The sequence below is a fragment of the Taudactylus pleione genome, unplaced genomic scaffold, assembly GCF_031769625.1.
Source record: "Taudactylus pleione unplaced genomic scaffold, aTauple2 ptg000162l, whole genome shotgun sequence".
Classification (NCBI taxonomy): Eukaryota; Metazoa; Chordata; class Amphibia; order Anura; family Myobatrachidae; genus Taudactylus; species Taudactylus pleione.
The window spans coordinates 14,418,785-14,443,064 of NW_028284564.1; the positions used below are offsets into that span (position 1 = coordinate 14,418,785).

The following is a 24,280-nucleotide window of genomic DNA, read 5'->3' on the forward strand; positions in this document are numbered from 1 at the left end:
ATGTCATCCAAGCGACATTACAACTCTAAAAGTGTGCGTGATTGTCGGGAAAGAGTCTCCTGTAAACCTGACATCTGTTTGTCTGCCTCTGCCCTATGATCCTCAAGTGTTACCACCCGATCCGCAACCTGTGCTAGATCCGCTTGTACAGTGGATATTCGTGCCTGAATAGACTCTTGAATTCGCTGTTCTAGAGTTTGCAGGTCTTGTTGTATATCCTGGCGGGTTCTTAAGGTGTGTCAGGATTTCGGCTATGTCTCCACTCCCCGGACGCGACTAAGGTGTCATAGCTGGGGATTGCGTTTCACGGGTTGAGTTAGTGAAATAGAGAGTGAAAAGCCTCTGTCTGCGAGGGTTTAGAAGGTGTAGCAGCAGATTTCTTAGATGGATTACGTCTCCCCATGAGTCAGAACTCAAGGCTTCAGAGAGAGACCCGTGCAGCGTTATTACGAGATTGGCTTAGGCATCAGTTGCTGGTGTGTCACATCTCATGGTCCCCTCCATGAAAGTGGCGAGATCAAGGCATGTCAATCGTGTACACATCCCCTGGCCCTCATATCTAGAGGTACATTGGTCAATAAAGTTGAGATTGAAGCTGGCACTAGCAGTTTTCAAGGCATATGGGTTGAATAACCGACTAGTGCATATAAAAGGAAGGCTTATGGTAATGATATATACAGCCCACTAGAGGGTGCTCAAGTATTAGAAATATTATAGGTTTGACAATATTATAGCAAGAAGATTAGTGCAGAATGATGTCTTGTGAAGAAAGTCCAAGAAATATCTGTAATATTATACAGCACTTTTACAGAAAACATATTTAGGTTTTATATATTATATTTCCTTATACCCCAAGTGTCCAAGGAGCTTCCAGGTATGGTTATAGTGTAAGGAGGAAAAATGGCGTCCGTCACCCCTGTAAGTACCTGGTGCTAACCCCTCACCCAAGGAAATGCCGCTAGAAGAGATCCAGACCCCGCTGCTCGGGCCTCCCACCTATATCTGTCCTGTATACATTTTGTATGTAGTGACCCCATGGTCACAGGTACCCCAGCGGGAGATAGAGCCATAATGCCGTCACGTGGCCGAAGCGGGCAGCCAGCGGTTTCAGACACACGGTTCGGCAACCCTGACTACTCACAGCTCGATGGCACACACTGGACACAGTGTCAGGAGCCTCCACACAGCAGGGACGGCGTCCGCCTCCGTCAGTGCCGCCGCCGTCCACGGGAGCACAAGCGCGTCAGCAGATATCTTCCGGGGAAGGGGAGAAATCGAGGCTGGGGATTCAGGGAGGGAACTAGACCTCAATCCGCAGGGGTCCAGAAGGTGCCCCCCGATTCCAAAACTTCAGTCCCCGAGTGCTGATTACACTCACCTGCCTCTCACAATGTCTGGTGGGGGTCACAAGTCTTGCTATTTGCGGTGCAAACAGCCTATTACAGGCTGAGGTCCAGGAGCTCACGAAAAGCACATCTAACTCCAATGCTGATCATGCCACCCCCGACTGCAACCATTTTGACGGCGCATGATCAGTAACCATGGTAAACCTTGCCCCTCAAATATAATCTCAAAGATTCAAGAGCCCATTTTATAGCGAGGCATTCTTTTTCTATTACAGAATACCTAGTTTCCCATGGGAACAACTTTCTACTAAGATATAGAATAGGGTGTTCAAGGCCAAACTCCTGATACAAAACTGCCATGTAAGACTAAATTTGTCCTCCCTGGTTTTTCAGAAAAAACATCTGAAAACTCTTTAACAATGCTCCCCAAGGGAGGCTTCAGCTTTTCTGAATCCAAAGGTTCAATAGGGAGGGGGGGGAGGCATTGGACTAGGGTATCTGTGGAATAAGGTCACTATGGCCATTACCAGAGTGTACAAAAAAAAACACCTTTTGGTCCTTCCATGCTTTCAACAGGTTAACATGGTAGATCTGCCTACCTCTATGGGAGAGACCTCATAATTTACTTCGCCAACCTTTCTAATTACTTTAAAAGTGTGAGGTTCTGTTTGTTTTGTGGACCCAGGGTGGTAATAGGAGCAGACACTGAAGCAGATTTAAAAATAAATGTGGAGTTTTTAATGAGTGGCTTAACAGACATGAATGTGGCAAAACAGAAAGTCCAGGTTTAGCACTAAAGTGCACTTGGGAACTGTAGTGATGCAATGGGAAAAAAGTCCAGGTAGTGATAACAGAAGGCAGTCCAGTTTTCCAGGCTTTGTGAGGCTGAAGTGAATGGCATGCTGAAGTGAATTGCAGGCTGAAGTGAATAGCAGGCTGAAGTGAATGATAATGTCCATAGGATTTGCAAGTAGAGGCAGGGTGCAGGGTAACAGCTGACACAGGTACTCAGGCAAGGGAAAGGCAATAGGAGGAGGCAGGGGATTCCAGCAGGGTATGGAGCAGGTCAGGTAAGCAGGCTAAGGCAAAGGTCCAACAGGCAGGCGGACAAGCTCAGGAACTCTTTCTCAGCTTGCGCTGAGCAACACGTTGCACTGGTAATGAAAGGAAGCTCTGCACTCCCTTAAATACCCAGTGCCACAGTGTGAGAGGCTACAGAGAGCATGTGACACACCAGGATAGGGCAACTAGGTCACATGTCCAGAGGCAAGATGACGGCACCCATGCCAGAACGGAACAGAAGCACCACCAGGCCTAACCAGACCAGAGTGACAGTATGCCCATACAGGACTACGTGCAGCCAATGCACCCCGCCAGACACCAGCACCACCGCCAGACGCCCCCCACCATGCCAAAAAACCCTGGTCATGACAGTACCCCCCACTTATGGGTGGCCTCAGGACACTCACCAGGCTTCTCCGGATGGGCAGCATGGAACTTCTTGATGAGTGCCAGAGCATGGATGTCTTGGGCATCGGTCCAACAGCGCTCTTCTGGGCCGTAACCCTTCCAGTCTAACAGGTATTGCAAATGCGCATATGAGAATCCAGGACCTGGGAGACCTCAAACTCCACGCCTCTTTCAGTCTGGATATTAGGGGGAACAGGAAGGACTCTGGAATTTGTTCAGCACCAGGGGTTTAAGTAGGGAAATATTAAAAGAATTGGGGACTTTCAGATAAGGGGACAACTGAAGGCGATAAACCACAGGGTTGATGATTTCTATGATGGAAAAGGGCCTGATGAATCGTGGAGCAAACTTCATCGATGGTACTCTGAGCCGTAGGTTCCGGGTGGACAACCAGACTTGGCCTCCAACTTCCTTGCGCCTTTTATCTGCCTGAAGTTTGTAGCGAGAGGACGTCTTCTCCAAGTTAGAACATACTTGAGTCCAAATAGATGCAAATCTCCGTACAGTGTCCTCTACGGCTGGTACATCAAAAACAGGCAGGCTTTGAAATTCAGGAACCTGAGGATGAAGGCCGTAAACAACTTGGAATGCAGTTTGATTTGTAGAAGAATGGTAGGAGGCATTATGTGCAAACTCAGCCCAATTGTCTTGAGAAGATGACATAAAAATCCTCAGGAAGGTCTCAAGCTTTTGATTAACCCTCTCAGTGGATCCATTGCTTTGTGGATGATAAGCCGTGGAAAAGTTTAGTTTTACTTGTAGAACATAAGGCTCTCCAAAATCTTTGCCACAAATTGAGCACCACGGTCAGAAACTATTTCGGCAGGAAGACCATGGAGATGGAATATGTGTTGAACGAACAGGTGAGCCAAGTGAGTAGCAGTAGGCAGTTTCTTTAGGGGTATATAATGGACCATTTTCGAATATCGGTCTACTACGACCCAGATGGTAGTGTAACCCTGAGAGTTCGGTAGATCCGCTACGAAGTCCGTGGAGAGATGCGTCCATGGACGTGATGGAATAGGTAATAGCAACAATTCACCAGCTGGAGCTTGACGTGAAGACATGTTGGGCACAAGAGGTACATGAAGAAATAAACTCCAATACATACGACTTCATGGATGGCCACCAATAGCCTCTCTTTAAAAATTTCAGAGTCTTCCGAGTACCTGAGTGGCCTGCAAAGCAAGATGAATGAGCCCAGGTGAGAAGCTGCTTCCTTAACTCCAGGGTCACAAAAGTCTTCCCATTAGGAGGCTGTAACTGTATAGTAGCGAACACTCTTGACTCTAAGACAGGGGCATTACGTTGGATCTCCGAATTGTCGTCACAGAGGAGGGATCTAGACAGAGCATCCGCTTTCTGATTAAGGGCTCCAGACCGGAAGGTCAGAGTGAACTGGAACCGAGCAAAAAATATTGCCCATCGGGCCAGACAAGAGCTCACCCACTGGATATTCTTGAGGAAGAGGATGTTCCTATGATCAGTGAAGACAGTGAAGGGAAATTTTGCCCCTTCCAGCAGGTATCTCCATTCTTTTAATGCCAACTTCACTGCCAAGAGTTCTTGTTCACCTATAGCGTAATTCCTTTCAGCAGGAGAGAATTTCTTGGAGAAAAACCCACAAAGATGAACTCGATTATCTTCATAATGCTGGGATAGGACTGCTCCCACAGCTTCTGATGATGCATCCACTTCCAATAAAAAAGGCCTATCCAGATCTGGTTGTTGTAGGACTGGAGCAGAAATAAAGGCTTGTTTTTAGAGCTGGAAGGCTGTTTCTGCCTCAGGTGACCATAGGGCAGGATTAGCGCCTTTACGGGTCAGGGCTGTAATGGGCGCCAATAATGATGAAAATCACTTGATAAAGCGTCTATAGTAGTTGGCGAACCCGAGCAGTCTCTGGATGGCTTTCAACGTTTGAGGTAGGGACCAATCCAAAATCGCCTGCACCTTCTTGGGGTCCATTTCGAGACTGGAGCCAGAGATGACATAACCAAGAAAGGGTACACTGGGCACACCAAAGACACATTTCTCCAATTTGCAGTAAAGGTGGTTCTTCCTCAGACGGGATAATACTTCCTTCACATGTTCATGATGTTCCACTACAGAAGACGAAAAAATCCGTTTATCGTCCAGGTAGACAACAACTGAGACATATAACAAGTCCTGGAAAATTTCATCAACAAAGCCCTGAAAAACAGCAGGGGCATTGCATAAGCCAAAGGGCATCACAAGGTATTCAAAATGTCCATCTCTGGTATTAAAGGCGGTCTTCCATTCATCACCGGCGGGAATACGGATGAGATTATAGGCCCCTCTCAGATCTAACTTTGAGATCTGAGAGGGGCCTTAACCCTGTCGAACAACTCTGTGATCAGTGGAAGCGGATATCGATTCTTGACCGTTATATCTTTAAGGCCCCGGTAGTTTTTACAAGGTCTTAAGCCACCGTCCTTCTTGCCGACGAAAAAGAACCCAGCTCCGGCAGTAGAGGTGAGGTGGAGGGACAAATAAATCCTTTTGCTAGGTTGTCCTGGATGTATTCAGACATAGCTTTGGTCTCAGGGAAGGATAGAGGATAGATGCGACCACGAGGTAGCATCTTGTCAAGCAACAGATCGATTGGACAATCCCATTCTCTGTGAGGAGGTAAGACATTCGCCTGTTGTTTGGAAAAAACATCAGTGAACATCTGGTACTCCTTAGGAATAGCTGGAGATATTTATGAAGCTGTTTTCCTTACAGGTCGTATCTTCGGAAGACAGGATTTCTGACAGTCAGCCCCCCATGAAAGAATTTGCATTGAACACCAGTCTATCCTGGGATTATGCTGGCATAATCCGGGTAATCCTAAAATGATTTCTTGGGAAGCCTCAGGTATCACAAAGAACTTTAAAGGCTCGGAGTGGAGTGCTCCAATACAAACTAGTACTGGTTGAGTTTCTTTGGCGATCACTCCATTAGCTAGAGGTCGTCCATCTACAGAGGTCAGGAAAATTGCGTGATTGAGAGATGAACAAGGAATCTGTAGTTTGTCAACTAAGCTGGAGCTCATGAAATTTCTGGCTGCTCCAGAATCTAATAGAGCAGTAGCGAAGACAGGTTTAGGTTTGAGATCTATAGCTAAGGTAATTTTGAATCTTTAGTATTTGGGGACGGGCTCATAACTGCTAACTTGGGGCCTGATTCAGACCCACTCGCGAGCAGCTGTCCGCTCGCAAGTGGGTCGATGTTATGGACTGAGCATGCGCACGACGGAGGTAGCTTCGTCGTGCGCATGCGCCAGACGCGACGAGCGAAGGAAAGTCCTTCGCTCGTTGTGTCCGATCAAAGGGGGCGTGTTGTCAATGTTGATTGACAGCACGCCCCCTTTGGTGGGCGTGCCGGGGGCGTGCCTCCCTGACGGGGGCGTTCCCATGGGAACGCCTCCCGTCAGAAGCCGGCCCACTGACATCACTAGTGATGTCAGTGGGAGTGATTTTGGCTCTGATAGAGCCAAAATCACTCCGAGCTTGCGGTTGAAAACCTCAACCGCAGGCTCCGGCTCGCAATTTCGATGGTCGCGATGGTCACGACCATCGCGGCCATCACAATGCACGCTCGTATAGCCTGTGGGTGGTGACCCACAGCTATACGAGCGTCCAGGAGGACGCTCCATTTTCATGGAGCCCGGCCCTCATTCAGAGCGTGCGCTCTGCTCAGAGCGTACGGCTCTGAATGAGGGCCTTGATGTCCCCAGGGTCAGTTAGGAACGGGCGTTTCCCGATTTACGGGAGCAGGAGGCCATCAGGTGACCCGAATCTCCACAGTATAGGCAGAGGTTTTTTAATATTCTTCTCTGACGTTCCTCTTTGGAGAGATGGGTATGATTCACCTACATTGGCTCTTCATCTGTAGAAGGAGGGGTTGGACGGGTAGTAAAGGGAGGAGTAGATGACCTTTGTCGGTCAGTTCTGTGCTTTTCAGCCTGATGTTCTCTGAAGCATAGGTCAATCTTATTACAGAAGGAAATCATATCGTTTAGGTTAGCAGGAAGGTCACGGGTGACCAGATCATCTTTTAGTCGATCAGAAAGCCCATGCCAGAAAGCTGAGGAGAGGGCTTCCTCATTCCACTTAAGTTCTGATGCTAAAATCTGAAACTGTACGGCATATTGGCTGACAGGACGGGATCCTTGTCTCAGGGTCATGATACTGGACGATGCTGACACAGTGCGTCCAGGTTCGTCGAAAATCCTCCTGAATGATGATACAAAGTCTGCATAGTTATCCAGCAGCGAATCTGAATGCTCCCAGAGTGGGGAAGCCCAATCCAATGCTGGGCCGGACAACAGAGACACGATGTATGCTACTTTAATTCTTGCAGTAGGAAAGTTATCAGGCTGCAGGGTAAAGTGTATATCACACTGATTCAGGAAGCTGCGACAGAGATTAGGATTGCCATCAAATTTGCTTGGCATAGGAAGATGTAAACGGGGAGATACCCTGTTCCCTGTATTACCAGGCACAGGAGTAGGTGTAGTTGCTGATACCCCACGGGTGGATAACGAGGTTTGCAGATTATCCTGTCGTTTAGACATCTCCAGTAGAAACTGAGTCATTTGGTGCATAGCTTCCAGGTTTTCCAAACGGCCAGGAATACACCGGAATAAATCCACTCCAGACTCCTGTTCCGTGGCCGGATCTATATGGCCAGTGCAAACTGTGAGGTTCTGGTTTTGTTGTGGACCCGGGGTGGTAGTAGGAGCAGACACTGAAGCAGATTTAAAAATAAATGTGGAGTTTTTAATGGTTTAACACTAAAGTGCACTTGGGAACTGTAGTGATGCAATGGGAAAAAGTCCAGGTAGTGATAACAGAAGGCAGTCCAGTATTCCAGGTTTTGTGAGGCTGAAGTGAATGGCAGGCTGAAGTGAATGATAATGTCCATAGGATTTGCAAGTGGAGGCAGGGTGCAGGGTAATAGCTGACACAGGTACTCAGGCAAGGGAGAGGCAATAGGAGGAGGCAGGGGATTCCAGCAGGGTATGGAGCAGGTCAGGTAAGCAGGCTAAGGCAAAGGTCCAACAGGCAGGCGGACAAGCTCAGGAACTCTCTCTCAGCTTGCGCTGAGCAACACGTTGCACTGGTAATGAAAGGAAGCTCTGCACTCCCTTAAATACCCAGTGCCACACTGTGGGAGGCTAGAGAGAGCATGTGACACACCAGTATAGGGCAACTAGGTCACATGTCCGGAGGCAAGATGGCAGCGCCCATGCCAGAATGGAACGGAAGCATCACCAGGCCTAACCAGACCAGAGTGACAGTATGCCCACACAGGACTACGCGCAGCCAATGCACCCCGCCAGACACCAGCGCCACCAGATGCCCCTAGCCATAGCATCCTCACAGGTATTACCCGTTGACCACCATGCCGAGAAACCCTGGTCGTGACAAAAAGGCCCTTGCAACTTTGCTAGAAATTTGCTTCTCTGAGTAGGCAACAAAGGACTGGTGAAAAAACTTGATTTCAGGAATTACGGTTATAGAGAAGTTTTAATGCCTCCTGGGCATTTGCCAAATTTTCCCGGGCCAATTGACCTAGTAGGTCCATGCGATTATGCATCTGGACAACATATTGAAGGATGCTTTCGCCCTCTATTGGTTGTTCTTCCCATGCTTTCCGCAGAAGGATGAGAACATCTCACGGCTTCCTCCCATATAGAAGCTCAAAAAGGGAAAAACCAGTAGAAACCTGGGGCACGTCCCTGATTGTAAATAACAAATAGAGTATAAGCTCATCCCACCTTTTTCCTGTCTCTATAAACTTCTTTAACATAGACTTTAGGGTACAGTTGAATCTTTCGACTAAGCTATCCGTTTGGGGATGATATACTGAGGTTCTGACCGACTTAATTTTTTTACAATTTTTACACCCCCTACATTAATTTGGACATAAAGTTTGTCCCTTGATCGGTAAGAATTTCTGAAGGTAACCCAACCCTAGAAAACAGCTGTTTGGCTGTACCCTTAAGAGAAATGTCTCTGGATAACGAGTGGCATAGTCAACCACAACTAAAATTAATTTATAGCTTTTAGACTGTGGTTCAAGCGGACCCACTAAATCAACCCCTATTTTTTCAAAGGGGCTACAATTGGGAGAGGGATCAGCGGGGCAGGAGATGGTTGGTTCACCGCTGTCTTTTGACACTCTGAGCAAGCGGAAAAAAAGCAGGAGACCTTAGCATAAACACCTGGTCAACAGAATCGGGCGGTTATTCTCTCCACCGTCTTATCCCACCCCAAAAAACTGCATGGGTTAAAACCACAACCTGCTTTTTGAAAGGGCCTGGGACCCCAAACTGTACTGTCTAGAAGATATAAAACCTCTCTAAGCAATAAAAAAATGTGGATATGTTACCTATGTTACTTTTGAAAACAGGACACAGGACCTGATTCAGAGCTGGACGCTATTTGCGGTCGCTCGTTCAGAAAAAGGGGCAGGCTATTTAAATTGAGCGCTCGCTCTTGGCGGTCTGTTGACGCCTCTATGTCTGAGCGAGCGAACGAAACATGCGCTCGCTATTTTGTAAAGACGCCCCCTGGCCGCTCGCATCCTACGTCATCTCCGCTATTTATTAGATTAATCGAGTACATCGAAAGGCGTATGAACTGCTCGCAGTGCTTGTGGTTGGATTTTCCTACCGCAATCATGCGAACAGTTCAGGCTAAGAGACAACCAAGTGACGTGGTCGATGATGCTGCTTTGTTAATTATGCACACCCTTAAAACGCCCGTTTTGACCGTTTGGCACGCCTGCGTTCGGATCTCCACTCCCCGTTTTCAAGCACCTTCCCCTGTTACCACCCACAAACACCTCATCCTGTCACTCAAATTAGCCGGCACTCGCTATTTTGCGAACACACGATTTCCGACCGCACTGACTGCCCATTACGAGTTACAACCCATATGCATGCGCAGATGTGCGAACATCGCTCGGAGCGAACGAGCGGCCGCTTACGAGCGGCTCTGAATCAGGCCCACCATCCACTGAAATAACCTGTTCAAATGCCCTTTTAAAAGCAGGATCTTCTTGATGGGCCTTCTTAAATCAGGCGCAAAGGGAAGCGTTAAAACCGCTTCATTAATAATGCTAAACTGAACCTCAGCATTATTCCCCATGCCATGAGGATTAGGCTGGCTGCTACACACGTCACTGTTCCTAAACATCTCAGAATGTACAGGCACATTTGTAATTACTGGTTCATCAGGATTATTAGACACATTGACATGAGCAGGAACATTAGCATTTACAGGCACATTACAATCATTTGTGTTATGGGAAAAGACCTTTTGTCCCAGCAAAACTTCATAAGCAAGCCAGTTTCTGTGATCCCTTCTCCTTTGTTTCTTAGATTCAGGAGCACCTACCCAAGACAGACAAATCAGTGGAGAAGGTAAATGTTTTGCCAGAGGAACAGGTGCCTTCAGCAACGCTTGGAGAGACAAGACCCCGGAAGTGAGGCCAGTCACGACCTATTAGCACAGGGGCCGGTAACCATGGACACACACCAACACATAGTTTGGCAGTCCTTCCCCTGATTATCAAAGAGACCACGGCAACAGGAAAGGCCCGAACATCTCCATGTACACAACAGATACTGACTACTTTGTGGGGCAACAACAAGGTTATTGGGGAAAGCACCAACTCTGGACCTCCAACTTCTGGAAAACGGGTGGCCATCATCTTCCCCATCAAACTACTTCAGGGCTGAAACCTGTCTCTTTATGTAAACTTCCCCAGATCCATCGTCTGCGAGGGATACTGGTGCCTATCCAAATCCATATGTGGGGACACCTTACCCCGAGACAATAGCTGCTGCGCAGACAGACGGGGAGACTCTGGCGTAATTAAAGAAGAAAGGCTCTCCATACCATCCTGCGCCAGCAAGGCATTTTCCACTAGCTGGACAGCGGAATCCAAATTTTCAACTCGATGCAGCTGGACCCAGCGAGAAACTTTGGCAGGAAGAAGACTGTTTCAGAGTGACCAACTCTAGCAGCCGGGCAGAATTATGTTTTTCTGACTGCACCCATTTAACTGTGAGGTCAACCAGTTTCTGGGCCAGGACACAAGGCATCCCATCAGGATCATAGATCACAGACCTGAATTTTCACCAGTAAGCTTCTGGATAGAGGCCAAACTGATCCACTATGGCCTTCACTCGGTCATATATTTTTGCACCTTCCAGGGAGAGGGCGTATATGCAGCTTGGGCCTCCCCTGTTAGCAGAGGAGCAATCTGTACAGCCCAGGAATCTTTGGGCCATGCTTGCAAGGTAGCAACCCTTTCAAAAGTGGTAATAAAGGCTTCCACTACATCTGAGGCCTGCATTTTGGGGAGTACTGAAGCAGTTACCACCTCCTGCTGCTGCTTAAAGAGGTCCAACATCTGTTGCAAAATGGCTTCCATGGTGGTCTGTTTAGGAGCCCTGGCACAGGACCCACTTTATCCCAATTCTGACACCACAATGTAGTGGGTAAGTTCCAGACGACCAATGGGACACTGAGCTGTTTATCCAGACTCAAATGGCAGTGCCAGTGTAATGGCTTCTTACACAAGCCAAACAACAGTTCAGGAACAACAATTCAGCTTACGAGGCAGCAGTTCAAACGAGCAGAGTATTCACAGCAAAATCAGGTTTCAGGTTGTCTAGCATAGAGAGGTCTGCCAGAAGTGCAACCTCTCCGTCACATTCATCCTTACTAATACCCCTTTCACAACGCGCCAACAGCAAAATTGCCGGGTCCAATTACTAGGTATTTCAACCCTTCAATCAACCAGCGTTGAACTCGGGAACAAGCCAAGTTGATGTGCAGTGTGAATGGACCCAACACGGGTTATCCAACTTGTGAATCAGCAAGCACCACTGATTGGATGTTCCTGGGTCTCACTTGATGATGTCAACAGCCAGACACACAGGCAACACGCTGCAGACAACAGCAGAAGTAGTATTCTGGCAGCCTGGAGGGGGTTAATACCACTACTGTCATTACAGTGATGGCTAAATGGAGTGAAAAAGAAGTGAACTGTACACTATGCTGTCAGAAGCTGCATCATGCCCTCACTGGCTGAATCCATCACCCAGGATTCCTGCAATGCTGGGAGCAGTCCTCACCCCTCCCTTTTGTGATCTTATCTTTGTGAGCCTGAAAAAGTAAATTTTTAATGACAAACATAGGGTTTTACATGGCTGACCCGGGTTCAGTGTGAACAGGGCCAACCCGGGAAAAACTCTGGTCGAAGGTGCTGTGTGAAATGGGTCAGAGCCGAGTTTGCGATGTGAAAGGGGTATAACTTATCTAACCAGGTTTTTATACCTTAACTGGTCTTAATTGAAAGGGTGTGGTTCCTCCCTGGCTACAGGAGGTTAACCAGGCTTGCCTACCCTCCCAATTTGGTTGGGAGCCTCCCGAATATCGGGTGCCACTCTCGACCCTCGGAAAGGCAGGCAAGCCTCCCAGCTACTGCCTACCCCCCTGACTACTAGTAAAAACCCCCATAGAGGGGGAGTCCCAATGACGCAGAATCGCGTCATCGTGTCTCCGCCCCCCTGCTTCACAATACTTTTTTTTGGCATTGTGAAGAGGGGTGGGGCCACAATGATGCGAGCATGCAGTCACGCCCCTGGCCCCACCCCCAAAACGGCATCATAGCCCAGCCACGCCCCCCCTGCAGAACACACGCATTCAGCTCCCTCCCGGAAGGAGGGAGCTGAATGTCGGCAAGTATGAGGTTAACACTTTCCTCAGAATGTGGGAAAGACCCACTCTGCAGCAGTCAGTCAAGCAGGCCATTTGATTTTATATATGTATATGGGCGATAGAAATTTTGATCTTCTAAGACTTGGAACTCGCTGGATCCTTAAACTGAATACCTTACATCCACATGGGTTAAATGGTGGTGTGTACCTGTGCTCATACCAAACTATGGAAGGTAGTGCTTCGAGCTGCAGTACCCGTTTAAGGGTAACCCAAACCTTATATCTAGTAATAAATGCTGGAGGGGGGTACTGCGCTTGGAATAAGATATTGTCTTATGATAGTGTAAATAATCTTATGCTGTGGGTAAATTATGATTATTATATGCACCTGTATGTTCTAAATCAACTCTGAAATTCACACAGTGTATGAGGTATAGTTGTATTTATTGAAGTGCAATGCTCCTATATAAAATGACAGGTAAATGATGACTGCTGAGTGCAGTAATGTGTGGAGGTCAGCAATCTCGTTGCTTACCAGGGGTGTTGATATAGGTCCCGTACTCCAATGGTTAATGTAGTTAAGTCTGGAGTGGAGTATTAGATGACAGTGCACGGGATATATTGGTGAAGCAGTGCTCTGCTGTAGTCCCTCAGGGATGGCAAAGTCTATATTGTGGGGATCTGTGTACGTGAGGCGTGTAAGTGGTGTCTGGCGTGCGGCGTCCCAGACCCCCAGGTGCACCTACTTACCCTCAACGTCCGTTCGGTTCACCTCCGGGTGTACATTCTGTCTTCTCTATCGTCCTCCTGGTCTCTGTTGTCCTGCTTCTTCCAAGGTGCAGTCCACACTGTGCACTGTGAGACTTCCGGGTGTCACGATCTCGTTAGATCACGTGGCACCCGGGCTCAGCAGTATGCACAGCGGCTCAACTTGCAGTAGGTGCGAGGAGTCTCCAGATTCCTTATTAGAATGTAGTTGTCTCTGGTATAAAGTTATGACAGTCAATGGGCGCTAACTACGACGCGTTGTCGGCCCTCCGGGCCTTCCTCAGGGAGTGTAAAGTGTGCCATCTTGTGTGTGGTGACTCTATATATAGGGGAGTACTAATCAGCGCCATGTTGTGTGTGGCGTCTCCCTCATTATGTTATGCTGCCATATTCTAGTGGATACATGATGCATAGAGGCCATCTTAGTAAAGGGAAAATTTAAAGCGGTGGCCATTTTGGTTCAGGGAAGGTCTGACTGAAGGTGTATAGAGCATGTATGACCCATCTAAGTTGTATATAAGCACCATCTTCCTGTGCCTATTTGGCACAAATGGCACCAACTCACAGTGTAAGTGGTGACCTGGTGGTGTATTATGTATGCGGTGGTACTTTCATAATTGAACCACCATCTACCTATTGTATCAGTATAATGATGAATGTGGTACCTACGCTCTGTTCCCTAATCAATACCAATATTGGTTATGTTATTCTTTCGTGATGACCGCTTTTATTTCATTCTCCATGTTAAGTCCATGTGGTCTAAGTGTTTTCATGGTAAAAATCCATTTTAATTCCTCTCTATTGATAATCTTTTCAAAATCCCCACCCCTCCAGTTCTTCTCAATAATACAAATCCCTGTAAATTTTAACCCCTTTGGGTCCTGTTTATGTGTCTCCTTGAAATGCAATGACAAATTGTGTGTATCCAGCCCTCTTTTTGTATTTCTCATATGTTTGGACATTCTTATGCTCAATTTTCTGGTAGTACGTCCCATATATTGCATACCACAGGGGCATTCTGTCATGTATATGACTCCAGTACTGTTACACGTGATATGTTGTTTAATTTTGTATGTAGTCCTAGTTTGATTGGATTGGAATGTTTCTATCCTCTTGGTGGTCATGTGACCATTCCTACAGTATAGGCAGTTTCCACATTGGTAAAAGCCTGCTTTCACTTTTGTTTGATGTAGGGTGGTTTGGATAGGTTTATCCATTTTAGTGTGATTCCTCACTAGTTTTTGTTTCAGATCTTTCGCTTTTTTGTATATTATTTTGGGGTGATCAGGTAATATATACCTGCCAAAACTTTGTCTTCTAGTAATATGTGCCAGTGTTTCCTTATGATGTGTTGTAATTTATTTGTGTCCTGGTTGTATTGAGTTATAAATGTCGTCTTATAGGGGTGGGTCATCTCCTCCCCTTTCTGTTTGTATGTAAGTAATGTTTCTCTGTCGGTCTCCTCCATTTTGTGATATGCTGCATCTACTATTTCTGAATTGTAGTTTTTTTCAAGAAATTTCCTTTTAAGTTCTTTACCTTGGATTTGGTATTGTTCCAATTGGGAACAATTACATCTGATCCTAGTAAACTGACCCATTGGTATGTTGTGTAACCAGTTTTTATGGTGTCCACTGTCTGATTGGATGAAGCTATTAACATCTACCGGTTTATTGAATGTTTTCGTGTGTATCTCATCATTTTCTATGTATAGTGTAATATCCAAAAAATTCACATTGGTTTTACTGTAATTGGTAGTGAAAGTTAGGTGACGGTCATTATTGTTCATGTGTCCCAAAAACTCTTTCAATGTAGCCTCATCCCCTTTCCATATAAACAAAATGTCAGTCTTTACTTAGAAGATACCCGAGGGGGCCATGAATGAGAATCCCAGGATTACAAAATAAGGGGCGGGATGTGCTTCCCTTCTTGCAGCCTTTAATAGTCAATTTCACAAATTATATTTAATTAGCCTGGCCCAGTAATTACATAGCTGGTAAATCTCACAGAGAAAAATGTTCACAGAAGAATATATCACTCCCAGGCCCCAGCCACCTGACGTGCCAATACGGTGAAACACTTCAATAAAAAACTTCTTTCCACACAGTTTTACATTTGGGCCAAATCTGTTGAGGGATACCGGTGACTAAAGTTGCATACACACACAACGATTTTTTTGAACGATTATCGTTAAACGATATCGTTTAACGATAATCATTTGTAAAAATCGTTCACTTTCTGAGTCAAACGATGAACGATTTTCGTTCATGCGCGTACACATTTGTAGTTCAGTCAGACTTGTCAACTCAACGATTTTCAGTAAGGGAATATGCAAAAATCGTTTGTAGTTCTAAAAAATCGTTCATTACATTTAAATGAACATAGTAAATGAACAACTTTAGTAAACAATTTTAGTTCATTTTTTCAAGGGAGAAAATCGTTTACTAAAATCGTTCATTAACTAAATTGTTGTGTGTGTATGCAGCTTTATGGTGCATACACACGGTCAGATTTTTCTTCAGATATGAACGATAACGATTTAAAAATCGTTCAGTCGTTCATATCTGAAGGAAAATCTGACATATCTGACATGCCTGAACGATGGACGATTTACAATGCGCGTTCCCGTTTGTCAGATAACGATATCTGACATCTGATGTGTTTGCAGTCAGACTTGGACGATTCCATTCATTTTAATGCAGTCAAAAATCGTTCAAAACTTTGGTAAAATCGTTCAATCGTTCATCTGACAAATCTGACCGTGTGTATGCTCCAATAGAATTAAAGGGAGGGAGTTTTATCAAAGCTAGGAGAGAGATAAAGTACCAATCAGCTCCTAATGCTGGATACACACAGATAAATCGCCCATTCCATTGAATGGGCATTATATCTGTAGTGCATCGGCAAGTGTGTCGTTCGCAGATATATTGCATCTGCCCTGCAGCACAGCTGAGCTGATATATCTGCACATCTGGTGGCGTGTACGGGCAAACCGCCTACCGCATATACACTTGCCGCAGGGAAATGCCAGTGACTGACATCTCAACTGGGCATGCAATTTAAATGCACGCCCAGTTGTGATGTGAGTGCAGACACATCAGTTGGACGATTGGTAAGTGTGTACAGAACTGCTGGCCAGGTATCAATCTTACCTGTTATTTTACAACCTATATTTGAAATATGACAGTTATGAGTTGATTGGTTGATACTTTATCTCTCGCCGAACTTTGATATATTTCCCCCAATTTGTTAAATAATTAAGCGCATGAATAAAGATCAAGCTCATTACAAATTCTGAAACCAACAAGATGGCAGCGTGCAGGGGCGACACTACTGTCTCTGTCTGACTGATTACCGCCCCGTCCGCCCATAGGTTCTGTCTGGTCTGCACACGCTTCAGCTCTATGGTCGGAGAGTAGGAACGCTGAGAGCATTCTAGAAAGCTGCAGGCTCCGCCCAGCGGGGGATAGCTCTCTCTCAGGGAGCGCAAAGGGAAGGTGCAGGGTGTCTATCGCGAGACCAGCAGCACCGGAGGGCGGAGGTGACCCCATGGTGACGGGTGAGTGACCCGCAGCCACAGAGAAGTCACCTCAGTATGTTACGCCGTTTGTTGCAGCCACATAATCGTGCGAAGCAGCGACATGATCCAGCTGTCACTGTGTGCCTGCAGCGCCCGGTCTGCTCAGTGTGCCTACGGCTCTCCAGCTGACCTGGCACCACAGGACCCAGCATGACCGACGTATAGCCCAACACCAGGTGGGCTGCATAAAGCCCCCACACCTTGCCCGTGTGCTGCTAGTCATGGTCTATCAGTAACTAATCATTAGGTTGCTTACAGCATGCATGGGGTTTCCCAAGGGAATTAACATTGTTTAGAAACAACTGATTTTCTTTCACAGTATTTCTCACAGCTTTACCAATAATAATAATAATAGTATATACATATTTTAGTATGCTTAATACCTGTTCAGTCTGTGCTATTATTAGCCACTTCATTAATATTAGTTTACTTTGTGACATTAACTTAGACCTTTTCCCTCCTAGGAGGACGCTGGAATGGCTGCCACTGTCTGGGCTTGTAGCACACGACCATTGTGCGGGATGGAGTATCATCAGTCTTCAAACTCCTTTTTCCTGAGGACCAACCCATCAGGGATTACTGAGTCTCCATTTCTCGGCACCTCAGCCAATGACCTCAACCAAATAAGCAGCATTTCTATGGCTAGTGGGCTAATCCATAATGATTCAGACTTCAGGGACTATAGCCAATACCATCCAAACGCCACTGCTATTGGAGAGAGCGTTGGCCTGGTTTTGGGAAGTGACGTGTTGTTCCAAAGTCCTGAAGGGACCCCTGTATCTTCTCTAACAAGTTGCTCTGGGTAAGTGCTTCTCATGGCAACATATACAATTTGTCTCTGCAGGTCTGCAAATAGCTTACGTATGCTTTTATTTCCAAGTGTTTTCTAGAGACTTTTTTTTTTTTTTACGGTATTATCCACTTTGGGTAACCCCAATACAGCAAGCAACACCTGTTGCATGTTGCCACTTGTGATACAACATAAATTGGCATTCAGTTATCTAATATGGAAGATGCTCATTTGTTACCTGATTCAGAGCTGCAAGCAAAGCGTTGCCATATTGAATGCTTGATTAGCTGTGGATTTCAGCCTGTATTTAGAGCCGGGCGCATCATCTGCATGTGAGGGCAGCCGCTATCATTATCCGCTTGGATTTACACCAGCCCAATCCTAAATGCAAAAGCTGTGTGATATTCCAGTATGTTTGGTAATGATCACCTCTGCATAAGCTGCAATTGTTTTGTTACGTTTCCACAACCAACTTATGCAAAGTGCGATTGCCCAGTTCACCCATTTGGCTGCAAATGGAGATGTCACTGGCTTGTGCGCTACTCTGAATAGCCCCGCATAGACAGAGAGATCCAGAAGTACATCTTGTTCAGTCTTCCAATAATGCAGTGTCAAAAATTGCAGATGCTTTGCGTGTGGCTTTGAACCGGGCCCTAAATGTGACTGCTCCTTGGATATCTTTGGTTCTTCTAAGTACAGCCATGGCCAAAAGTTTTGAGAATGACACAAGTATTGGTTTTCACAAAGTTTGCTGCTTCAGTGTTTCTACACCTTTTTGTCAGATGTTACTATGGTATACTGAAGTAAAATGACAAGCATTCCATAAGTGTCAAAGGCTTTTATTGACAAGGTAACTCGAACACCCCCCTGCGTACGCGCCAGCCACAGCACCTGCTCACCCATGAAGAACTGATCCCACCGCCACAGCACCATTTATTCGCTCACCCCAGAAGCATCCATCCCACCTGTCACAGCACAGTACCACTCACCCGCTCACCTCATAAGCACACCCACCTGCCACAGCACCAAAACTCCATCAGCTAACCTACTCGCCCCCACCTGCCACAGCACCAGTCACCTTCTCCCCTGCAGTACCAAATCCGCTATCCGCTTGCACTTACCAGAAGTAGTCTCCATCCAAGCCGGGTGCAGGGGACTACTTCACTCCACGTGCAGGGGATGTCCTTACTCTGGGTCACGGCTATATGTTCCTGAGGTGGCTCCATCTATGTTTTGTAAAGCCTGAAGCTGGGTCAGCAATCACTTAATCAGGAGCCAAGGGATTAGCCACAGGGGACAGCGTCCCTGCAGGTTCCACCCGTTTTAGAAAAGTGAGTCTCCGGTCCTCAATACCGGGTAAATTACGCGCTGTAGCGTGTATATGCCATCATTGTATAAATGAAAGTTTGGCTAATAAGTATAAAACCTCTTTTGTGTACACTGTTTAAACTTGGTTGTCTTCTGTTTAGGCTAAGTGGGCAACGCAGAAAGAAACACAAACACCAGCAGGAGGACTATGAGTAAGTAGTATAACAGTTCATTTAATAATGTGCACTTTCCTTTTTTAATATTGGTGAAGTCTTAGGTTGGGTACACACTGGAGCGACAGGCATTCATTCCGACATTGGAAAGAATGCCTGTGAACAGTGATTGTGCTTCCACGCTGGACGACTTAAATGAACGATGGAACGATCACCGTTTCGTCATTCATTAACAATGCATTGGCTGCTAGTGATATCGCTAGGTTTGATGTGCGTCACATCAAACATAGCGACCGTCGCTAGCGACCGCAGGAGCTTGCAATTGCCAGTAAACACCAAACATGTAGGTGATATGATGTTACGAAACAGTGTATATCGGCCTGACAACGCTCCAGTGTGTACCCGGCTCTAGAGCAGTCGATGCCACGTGTGCTGCTGTGCATCAGCACCACAGCTCGGCAGCTATCTGTCTTGTGCTACTGCAATCAGCAGATGATGGAAACACCAGGTTTGTGTCACACAAGCTCTAATACACAGTGTTTATACTGCCAGCAGTGTGAAGCAATAAGGAACAGAAGTAGACTTCTTGAGGCTGCTATATGTGGGTCAAGTCAGAAAATGCCCACATTACCTTAACGTTGACTTCTGGCATATCTGACAACTGTTTTGTATAGTACGAATTGTACATATATATATATATATATATATATATATTTTACTTTTAGTTGCCCATTGAAGAAAAGGAAACTATCGGACTCCCCTACAGCACCGGTACTAGAAAGAGTTCATGCTCTAGGTGTTTTTACTGGAGACTCGTCACAGCCATACTGGTACTCTAGCAATTCACATGTCAAGCAAACTGCTGTGGTTCCGGATTTGTGCGACCAGTCTGTTGAGATGATGCACACAGTCCTCACTGAGGACATGGAGGAAGTCCCTGTAGAATCCCAATGTGAAGCTACTCTGAGAAGAATTAGGCATATTGAAAGCAGGTAAAAACTAAATCATACGCGAATTAGCAGCAGTTCCTGCTCACTGTACCTGTGAAATTATAATCTGCTCTGTTTATTAAATTAGTCCTAAAATACTTAAGCTGTGTGTGTGTGTGTGTCCTTTATGCAAATTATTGGTCTTGCAATTGTAAAACATAGTGGTGTTTGGTGACCGTATGTGGTAGCCTTGCAGACTGGTTATAGGCAACTATTTTGCAAGCCAGCAGTTATTGGAAAACTTGGGTCTCTGATTTGTTAGTTGGTGACAGAACATTAAAGAGCTCCAGGCCATTGTGAGTTTTCTCTCAGAAACTTACAGAACCACTCCACTTTTGTGATGACAAATAGAAATACCTATTTACTATTCATCATTTATGGCCGACCGTGTGGCAAGCTGTATGGCTGGTCAATATTCTGTCATTATCATAGGCCTGCTGTAGTAGTCCCATCCGCCCCGTTATTCATTTGGCCCATGCTACTTTCTCTGCTTGTAGTGGTCAATTTCTACAGCTTTAAATAAATATGCAGATTCAAATCAATGTTGCTTTCACGGTAACTGGCGCTCACCACAGCTCACCACAGCTTGTGTTTTTTGGGCCAGGAGTGGAGAGAGATTGCACTGTAAAAAAAACGACAAAAAAAAATTTACTTTCTTAAAAGTGGACCTATCTGCTGTGTGCAGTGACTTTTTTCTGTTTTTCGGTCAGATAACACAGATGGTGTAATGGTTAGTATTACTGCCTAACAGCACTGAGGTTGTGGGTTCGATTCTCCCCGCGGCCCTGTCTGTGTGCAGTTTGCATATTCTCCCTGTGCTTGTGTGAGTTTCCTCTGGGTACTCCGGTTTCCTCCCACACTCCAAAAATATACTGATGAGTTAATTGTCTCCCAACAAAAAAAAATAACACTAGGGCTTGTGTGTGCATGTACATGGGGTTGGGAATATAGATTGTAAGCTACACTGGGGCAGGGACAGATGTGTATGGGCAAAATGTTCTCTGTAATATGCTGCGTAATATGTGTTCGCTTTATAAATAACTGGTAATAAACTACTTATTTGTGTTGTAATTTGTATATGTTATGATTGGAAAACTATTACAAGATGACAGTCCACTTTAATGTGTTTATTTCTTGCTAATTATGTGCGTTATTAGCCATTAAATGTTGGATATGTAGTCAAAACTGGGTTTTGTGTTTATACTAGTAGGATGTCTAATACTATGTATTAATAATCGTGCAGCTCTCTTGTGTTGCAGTCTATGAATTGATTTAATTGATGAACTGCTATTTAAGAAAAGGTTGACTCTCTAAAGGTGGGTACACACCTGACAGATATATCTGCTGCTTTGGCAGCCTCGGACAGTCTCCCAGTGCAGCCCAGCACACAGCATGCATGATCGGCCAGTGTGTACCCAGCATTAGGACTGTGTTTTAAATGATAGATATACGTGGCTGTGCATATCACTGCTTAATGAGGGCAGTCCAGGCTTGCAATCTGTATGGGTTGTGAGGAGAAATCTGCAAGGTTAGTGGTGGAGAGGTGCTGGAGAAACTGTCATTACTCTGGCACTATGTGTATGTACATCACTGCTAACTGACTAATATAACCCTGTGAAAGGCTCTTTCGTTAGAATTGTGCATGCAGTTTAATTATGCCTTCTGCATATGATATCTTTTTTTATGTCTTTTCCTATAGGTTAGTGGAGGAGGAAGATGAAGATGAACCACCTACAAAGAACCATTTACCCACTCTTGTGATGTCTGATATACTTGTGGAAGGCTTAAAAAAGGGATTGGATGAATCCCTAACCAAGAAAATTGTGGATTCCATGTAAGTCTGCAGTTATGATCTTGGTTTTATAAACATGGGCCTGAAGGGTCTACCAGCAAACACCTCATGTTTACACTTCTTTTTTTTTTTATATATATACCTTAAATTAAAAATACACACTTAATTAGATAACAGTTTAACAGTGCTGGTGATTTTTATAAAATAAAAAAATATATGTATGTCCATATGGTATTCTCCCTATTGTAACACTAAAACCATTATGTTTCAATTTAAGTTTGATCAGTCCCATAAAAATCGTGTGTGTGTGTGTATGACCTACTGTAGTTGTCTGTTTTTTCATATGGTAAGTATGTCAGTCATAAAACAGTTGTGTGTTGCCAGTGTAAGAAATGCAGAATATGCGGGTCTGGCCACCAACTAAAGGATATTTTTCCCTTCATACAAGGACTGAGAGGGACACATGACTCTGGTTCTAGTGCCTAATCTGAGTTTCATTAATGGTCTTTAATAAAGTAGTCCCATTGCCTGACCCCCTGGCAAATTTTACTCTGTGCTGTCCTTGGTGAAACTGATGGAGGGTACAATTCCCAAGTAGGTTGTGGGGGAGGCTGTGTCCTCATTTACTCTCGTCACATCCTCAGAATGCTTCATGATGCTGCTATTCAGATTGCCAGTACCCATATATTCCAGGAGTGTGACTGGTTATTGCATCTGTGTGTTTCCATTGCAAGAATCAGAGTTGTCTGAAGCTGTGCTACAGCCTAAATTGTATACCAGCGAAGGGAACTCACAGTTCTAAACTTTAAATATATATATTTTTTTTATATTGCCATTCTGTAGGAATCGACCCTCTATGGAGCTTGTTCTCTGGAAACCACAACCAGAATTTCTTATTGATAAACTGCAGAGCATTGCCAGTAGCTATGAGGATGATCCTGAAATATCCAAACAAGCCCACAGCCTTCAGGAAGTGGACTCATTAAGTGCGGACAAGCGGTGCACCTCCACTTTAGACTGTGATGTTGACACAATGTGGAGCAGAGAAGAAGAAGAAATGGAATTGTAAAAGATTTTTCAGTGGATTTTCCTGTTTTAGGGATGCCGGCTGAGATGTATATTTTCATTTTGGCAGCTGTAAGGTTTCCCTTCATTAAAACATTGCACTTGAATGGGAAATATTGGAATTTTGCTGTATAGTTGCTTGAATGTTGGTCTTTGTGGGGATGTTCTCATCAACAAACTATCTGTGGAAACTTGGCATCTCCAATGAGCAGAAGTTTTATTTGAGATGTATAAGTACTTGGGTGGCTTTCTATACCTAACCGGCTGAAATTATACTATTTGCTAAATGTTTTGTTTAGGATTTCTTAATTATGACAGAAGTCATTTTATGTATAAGAGAAGGGGGAAAACTATTACATGAATTGCACATGTAGACCTACAATTAGAACTGCCAAATTACATTAAATTCAGTGTTTAGTTGGGAGAATTGTTACTTGAAGCAAAAGATCAATTATTTTTTTTTTTTTTGCTGTTACAGATATTATATTTTTGTGGGTTTGTCATCCCCTTTCTCTATTGTGTTTATAATTCAGCTTACAAAAATGATCCCAAATACAATGTTGTGGTCTTTAGTGCATTGAATTATAATGGTGCATACACACGTAGCAATCCACCAGCTATACGATATCGTTGGCTGATCGTCCTGCACCCTCCCTGGTGTGCTGGATGATTGATATCGATCATCCAGTACACCACCAAGTCACTGACTACTATAGCGACCCGTAATCAACGATCGTGGGTCCCTATAGTAACATGCTCGATATCGAGCAAGTTGACCTGCATGTATGGCCGATAGCGATATCGTCTATCATCCATATGTGGCCGTGCATCGCTGGTCGATGGTGGGTTGGTAGGGACCAAAAAATTAACGATATCGTTCAAATTGGTCATTTATATTGCTACGTGTGTATGCACCATGAGTTGCTGTTAATTTTCACAACTCTGTTTCTAAATATGGAAGGAAAAAAATAAATAAATAAACCTTTTGTAATAAAACTGTTAAAAAAATCAGTGGTTTGCTTTGGATTCACTCATAGCGTAATCTCCCGGATGGTGACTTGGAAAGTGAAGGGCTATAGCCGTCAAATTATGAGTACCAGTATGTTCCTTTCCCGTCTTATACAAATACACCAGTTTATTTATATAATTATATGTAGATCTGATACTGAACCATACATTTTTTATTATGCTTGGGCTGTTCTCAGGTTTCTCTACTTAGCCCTGCCTCCACTCCAGCATCATGTGTGCTGGGAG

General features: G+C 45.0%; 1 protein-coding gene across 3 annotated transcripts; it reads left to right on the forward strand.

Moving 5' to 3' along the window:
- The first annotated feature begins 16,678 nt into the window (after positions 1-16,678).
- CCDC117 (coiled-coil domain containing 117) lies at positions 16,679-24,016 on the forward strand. 3 transcript variants are annotated; one of them, XM_088475186.1, is made up of 6 exons: positions 16,679-16,888; positions 17,374-17,711; positions 19,169-19,219; positions 19,906-20,172; positions 21,869-22,003; positions 22,805-24,015. In XM_088475186.1, the coding sequence occupies exons 2-6, from the start codon at positions 17,386-17,388 to the stop codon at positions 23,028-23,030; spliced, it is 1,005 nt and encodes a 334-aa protein (XP_088331312.1). In that variant the 5' UTR covers positions 16,679-16,888; positions 17,374-17,385; the 3' UTR covers positions 23,031-24,015. The 3 variants fall into 3 exon arrangements, with proteins under 3 accessions (XP_088331312.1, XP_088331314.1, XP_088331313.1); XM_088475188.1 differs by lacking the exon at positions 16,679-16,888 and adding an exon at positions 16,895-16,922 and having other exon boundaries at positions 22,805-24,016; XM_088475187.1 differs by lacking the exon at positions 16,679-16,888 and adding an exon at positions 16,930-17,085 and having other exon boundaries at positions 22,805-24,016.
- Positions 24,017-24,280: the final 264 nt, after the last annotated feature.

Coding starts and splice junctions, on each gene's coding strand:
- CCDC117 (XM_088475186.1), top strand. CDS start 17,386: ATGGCTGCCACTGTCTGGGCTTGTAGCACACGACCATTGTGCGGGATG. Junction 19,220..19,905: donor CACCAGCAGGAGGACTATGA/GTAAGTAGTATA, acceptor TTTTACTTTTAG/TTGCCCATTGAAGAAAAGGA. Junction 22,004..22,804: donor AAGAAAATTGTGGATTCCAT/GTAAGTCTGCAG, acceptor GCCATTCTGTAG/GAATCGACCCTCTATGGAGC.